The sequence below is a fragment of the Cynara cardunculus genome, assembly GCF_001531365.2.
Source record: "Cynara cardunculus var. scolymus isolate 2C chromosome LG 16, CcrdV1, whole genome shotgun sequence".
In the NCBI taxonomy this organism is placed as follows: Eukaryota; Viridiplantae; Streptophyta; class Magnoliopsida; order Asterales; family Asteraceae; genus Cynara; species Cynara cardunculus.
In genome coordinates this window covers 18,632,260-18,635,855 of record NC_037543.1, presented here as the reverse complement: position 1 = coordinate 18,635,855, position 3,596 = coordinate 18,632,260, and the positions used below count along the sequence as shown (strand labels likewise).

Genomic DNA, 3,596 nt, shown 5'->3' with positions numbered 1-3,596 from the left:
TCATCTTGTATGGGTCAACTAGTAATTGGCTAAATAGCATTTATATGAGAACTTTTGCACCTAGAAGCTTAAGTGCACATCATATCTTATGTATGGTTYGTAGACACTTGTTATTGGTTAGTAATTGCATTTATTTATACCTTATCGCTCTGMAGGTTATACACCCAAGATGTGAGATAAAATAGGTCATTTTACAACTAACTTTATTGTAATGTAGTGATAATTAGTGGATTTACAATTTTCAGGGAAGATAGTGCAGGCTACAATTGAAGAGTGCCGAGATACTTTTGCAGCCTTTATAGAACTTGTATCTTCTTTTTCTCTATCGGTCATTTTACATCATTATGATTTTTTCAAAGGTCTGATAGTCTTAATTATGAGTTTATGTATGATTTKCTTTCAGGCGAATGCGTTTCTGAAACAGAAGAACATTGATAGAGAAGGTAAATTCTATCAGATTCTACTATTCCATGATATCTATGAGATTATGTAGAACCCCTAGATTACTCTCCAAAAGATCCCTYAAGGAGAGAAGGGAGGTTCCAACTTATATTGTACTCTAACAAGCCCCCTCCAATGGAGGCTAGACGGGGGCAAATTCTCCAAAAGTATCGAGTGAGGGCTAGACGAGTACAAATTTCCCCAGAGTGTCAATTCTAGCCATGTGAGAATGTGGTAGACCTTGGCTCTGATACCATGTGAGAATATGTGGAACCCTGATTGTTTACTCTCCAAAAGAGGCCTCGAGAAACAAGGGAGGTTCCAACATATATTGGGGAGAAAAAGTCCAAGTCTAGCCGATGTGGGACTCCAACAATATCCAATTTGATTGATTTATTTTGTTCTTTGTTGTTGTGCTTATTTCCAGCCAACTTGATTGCCAATGTAAATGTAGAAGAACCGGTACGAACCYTGGAACATTCACCAACATCACGTCAGGAGACGGACATGACGACACAGACTGTTCCAGCGTCCCGGGAAGTAAACCACGYCAGCACCTTGGTGCAAGGATCTTCGAGTGGTTCTGGCACTGCTGCGTCCTTTTTCAGAGATTCTGTACTGAAACTCTTTTCATCTTTCAAGTCTCAGAACCAGGTCCCTTTTTTTGTTGTTATCCTCTTGGCTGTGGTCATCCTCCTGATGCAGGTACACACTACTTTCCAATTCTACCCTTGATTACAAGATGAAGAAATTTATTACTCCTCTAATATTGAGGGTAACATTGTAATTTAGTTGATTAAAAACATTCTGTTGCTTCCAAGAAGGCATACTATCTAATGTATTTCTTCATTTGGCAAATGTTAATTTTGTTTTTCTCTCTCTGCAGATAAGTATCATTGTGCTGCTTCTCAGACCTCAAACCGTTCAAGTGGTTTCCGACACGGCCTGGATGAGCAACGCCCGTATCGATAGAAGGGCGGAGACGGTTTCGTTGCTAAACAAACAGATTGATCATCTGAAGGAGCAGATGCTGATCGTTGAGACCCTGCTGGAGAAAATGCGACATGAGCATGATATGTYATMCGTTCAACTGAAAAAYTTGATGCTTCRGAAAAGTTAGCATCCTGAGGTATCCYRCRTTAAAAYCCCGACMGGTGTACGTGTGCATTCCCTCCTTTCCCTTTGTTTTCGATTCAAAGAGTCGATAAATTGTGAATTTGTCAAACATTCTGAAGTCTGCTGAGAAAATGTATAGTCGATGTTGTATTTTTTTTAGTAATCGTGGGTGTCCGGGTTAGTTTATGCATACCTCGACTAATCTCTGACGTCCTGGAGAATCACCAATAACCCTGTGGTGACTCGAACTTTGGTTGATTTGGTTATATGTCTAAAGAGGCATTGATGTGTTTCCGTATGGGAAAACCCGAACATGGTCTCATTTATTTTAATACTTGGGCGTAGTTTTACCAAGTTCGTAATTGACGTATACAAATGTATATGTGGGTGTAGCCGTGTATGTCCAAATTGCTAGAACCTTAAAGTTACATTTAACCAAGTGAATGTGTTGGCTYGGTTTTGGCATAAAGTGGTTCGGTCCTGGATATTGGGACTTTTAGACCGGTCGTTTTAGGTTTGGTTTCATTTGTTGTCGTCATGGCTCGAAAAGGAGTGTATGTCTTCAACACCACGTTAAACCCAGTCTAAGACGTGGCTTACGCCATGTCATCTTGAGGCGCGTTATATTTTTAGCACATTATTTGACTTGTTACCGGTTTCCCTTATAAATTCGACTTATCTTTACTATGTGTAATGTGTTTTATCGAAAATGTTAACCTCTGTGTAAGTCTATGCTACACGACTCACGTCATTTAAAACCTCATCTTATTGTAAAAATTAGTTAAGTATTTTTGTCATGTAACTATTTGCTTATTCTTTATAGAATTTGGTTTTCCATGGATTTGGAAATGGAAACCAATTTTTGGTTACAATGAATTAATGATTCCTTGTATTAAAAGGCAAGGTCTTACTAAATATTGGGACAAATTAGATCGTATTTGTCCAGGATCCACGCTTATAGAAGGATCTGATCTTTATAACACCATTGAGAAGAAAATTCAGCTTTATAAACAGGATTTTGATCAGAAGCAAGTCAAGGAGGATTCAGAGATTCCAAGTCCTTTTCAGTAGATCTCTCAGAAGTATACTGGAACTCTTTCTAAAGAAGAAATCATAGATCTTTATATTGAAAACATGAAGAAAGATCTCTATGATAATATAGAACTCTGTCCTTCAAGATCAGATGCATCTATGAATTCTGACCTTCAACAAGATGATCAAAGCTTAGAAGGATCGGAGGAAATTGTCATATCTCTAGAAGATGCTCTAGAAACTTTAAAAGATTCGTTGAAACAGGGAAAATAGTCTTTTCAGCTCTTTTTCTGACAAATGTGCCAATTTGTCAAAAGTGGCTTTTATAAAGCCTGAATTATTTTCACTTTATGACTTTTCATTAAGTCTTTTGTCTGTTATACAGCTGGTGTTATTGGTCTGTAATACAGCTGTTCTCTTGTAGCTTCCTTGGCTCTATTTAAAGAGGGGTCTGTCTCTCTTTGTAAGCAGAGTTTTCATAAGCGAGTTTCTAAATTTCTCCATTTTCCTTCATGTTTGTAAAGTTGAAAGTTTTTGAATAAGAACAAGCCAGCCGACTGGTGAAGAAGTTTGAGCTTTTGTAAGTCTTTTAATTTCATTTATGTCTTTCATATAATTTATTTTATTTCAGTATATAATGATAGGCTAAGTTAGGATTCTGAGTTAAAACATGTTTTTGAGTTTGATATATCTACAGATTTACATGGAATGTTTTATATGTTTCAAATTCTAGCATGATACTAAACCGTTTGTTGTACTAGTATTCACCTCTGAGACTGATCGTCACCCGTTAAGGCCAAGAGTGCTGTTTTAGGATATTGTTGTAATAACCAGATCCTGATTATTACCTAAGGTATTTAATACGTGAATATTTGACTAAATGATTTCGTGATAGCATGATAAATTGATACGTGCTAGTATGTGCAGGACGTGATTTTATGCATGATATTATGTGTGCATGTAGAAATATATATGTATGTAAATATTTGATGAAATGTATATATATA

The 3,596-nt window shown here is 36.8% G+C and overlaps 1 protein-coding gene across 1 annotated transcript in view; it reads left to right on the top strand.

Moving 5' to 3' along the window:
- Positions 1-1,570, top strand: part of LOC112529319 (protein VASCULAR ASSOCIATED DEATH 1, chloroplastic) — a 15,053-nt gene extending 13,483 nt beyond the window's left edge. Inside the window, exons 15-18 of the mRNA XM_025140544.1 lie at positions 246-307; positions 404-443; positions 869-1,146; positions 1,328-1,570. Of these exons, the coding sequence (XP_024996312.1) occupies positions 246-307; positions 404-443; positions 869-1,146; positions 1,328-1,561 (614 nt within the window). The 3' untranslated portion in view covers positions 1,562-1,570. The remainder of the gene's footprint in view (positions 1-245; positions 308-403; positions 444-868; positions 1,147-1,327) is intronic.
- Positions 1,571-3,596: the final 2,026 nt, after the last annotated feature.